Here is a 1,611-nt window from a genome sequence, read left to right on the forward strand (position 1 = left end):
CCACTTGGCACCAAATCGACACCACACTCTCCTGTGTCTGAGCCTCAGTACCCCTCCTCTCTCCGCTACCATCTCAGCATCCTTCCAAGCGATCTGCTCAAAACCCTTGGCAGATCTGACCCTCCTTGCCCCCACACCTCACGTCCACGCAAGGAACAAACCCTGATGACTGCACCTTCAAAGTAGCACCAGAAACCAGCCAGTTCTCACCCGCCCCCCGCAGCCAGCTGGCCCAGGCAGAAGGCAGCAGCCTTTCCCAACCTCCAACCTTCATCTCCACCACCATCCTCTTTAGAAATGGGGAAACTGAGGCCTAAGGAGAACAGCGAGCCCCACAGAGAAGTCGCCAGGGCGAACTGGTGTCTGGGTCTGCACGGCTTCCTGAGGCTGTGTCCTCTGCTCTGCTCCCGGTGGGTTTTCTCTCAAAGCCAGCTCAGCAGGTCTGACGACCAGGCCAGGCTGTGCAAGCTGGCATGTGTGTCCCTGAGAAACAAAGAATCTGCCAGCTGGGCTTATGTTTCAAGACGTCTGTCCTCGCCCTTGACCAAGAGATCTTACAGGGAGATGGGCCCAGAGCCTGGTGGGGGGAGTAGGGGGGTGGAGGGACATCAATCGGAAGCCGCCTTGACTGGAAACTGGAGAGTTTACCCCGCCAGCCCCAGGATCTTAGGAGTTCACTTGAGAAGGCCAGAAACTGCAGGCGCGGGCTGGGGTTCTCTCAGCATTTATTTCATACAGCTGTTTAAAAAGCTTGTTTAAAATATAGATCATCATATATATATATTTATATATATAAAATATATAAAGAGGAGTTGAGGCAAGCCACCCCAAAGAAAAAGCTATGTTTTATAAATATTTCTGTAGCTCCCATGTCCCAGAGGAAGAAAGAAAAAGAAACAAAAAAAACATTTACAACCCAAGCTAGTGGTTCCATGTGCAGACCCAGCGGGCTCAGACCCTGGGGGGCCAAGGGGTCGCACAGGCTGAGCCTGCAGAACATTCTGGTGAGGGCAGGCAGACTCCCTTCCTGGGAGGTTGGTGTCCCTGGCCGTGAAAGGTCAGGCTCATGGCCGTCTTGCCAAACCCTTGGCTTCTTAGACCTGCGTGGAAGGCGGCAAGTGGGCACTCCAGGGCCTGGGGCTGGCAGGTTATTTTTAAATCCCGTCAGTTTCCTTTGATGTCCAGGCCTCCTTGCAGGGTGGCCAGGCTTCTGTCCTGGTGGCTTCTGAGCGGAGGCAAAGGCCAAGCCGCCGCCATGCCTGGCATCTGGAATTCACAAGCAAAAATCCAAGGAGCTCCCCCTCGACGTGGACGGGGTGGCTGGCCTCGGGGTGCCCAGGGGGCCGGAGCCCCCGCGGGGCAGCGCGGCCTCACTTGCAGACGTAGCGCTCGACCGTCCGCTCGCACCTGCGGCAGGTGACGTAGCAGCACCAGTGATACTTGCAGTGACACCGCTCGACCACGCGGTCCGTGTACGGGTTGTAGCCGCGGCCGCAGCACATGAGGTCGCAGCTGTCACTGCCGTGGGACGTCTTGTTGCACTGCCTGAGGGAGGGGGACATCAGTGAGCACCCGCGAAACACCCTTCACAGCCGCCCGCAGACCCACGTG

The 1,611-nt window shown here is 57.0% G+C and overlaps 1 protein-coding gene across 1 annotated transcript in view; it reads right to left on the reverse strand.

Moving 5' to 3' along the window:
* Positions 1–625: 625 nt before the first annotated feature.
* WNT11 (wingless-type MMTV integration site family, member 11) overlaps positions 626–1,611 on the reverse strand; it is a 21,668-nt gene continuing 20,682 nt past the window's right edge. The window contains exon 6 of the mRNA XM_004683216.2: positions 626–1,545. Within this exon, the coding sequence (XP_004683273.1) occupies positions 1,371–1,545 (175 nt within the window). The 3' untranslated portion in view covers positions 626–1,370. The remainder of the gene's footprint in view (positions 1,546–1,611) is intronic.

Source organism: Condylura cristata, unplaced genomic scaffold (genome assembly GCF_000260355.1).
Source record: "Condylura cristata isolate star-nosed mole 26May11 unplaced genomic scaffold, ConCri1.0 scaffold00015, whole genome shotgun sequence".
In the NCBI taxonomy this organism is placed as follows: domain Eukaryota; kingdom Metazoa; phylum Chordata; class Mammalia; order Eulipotyphla; family Talpidae; genus Condylura; species Condylura cristata.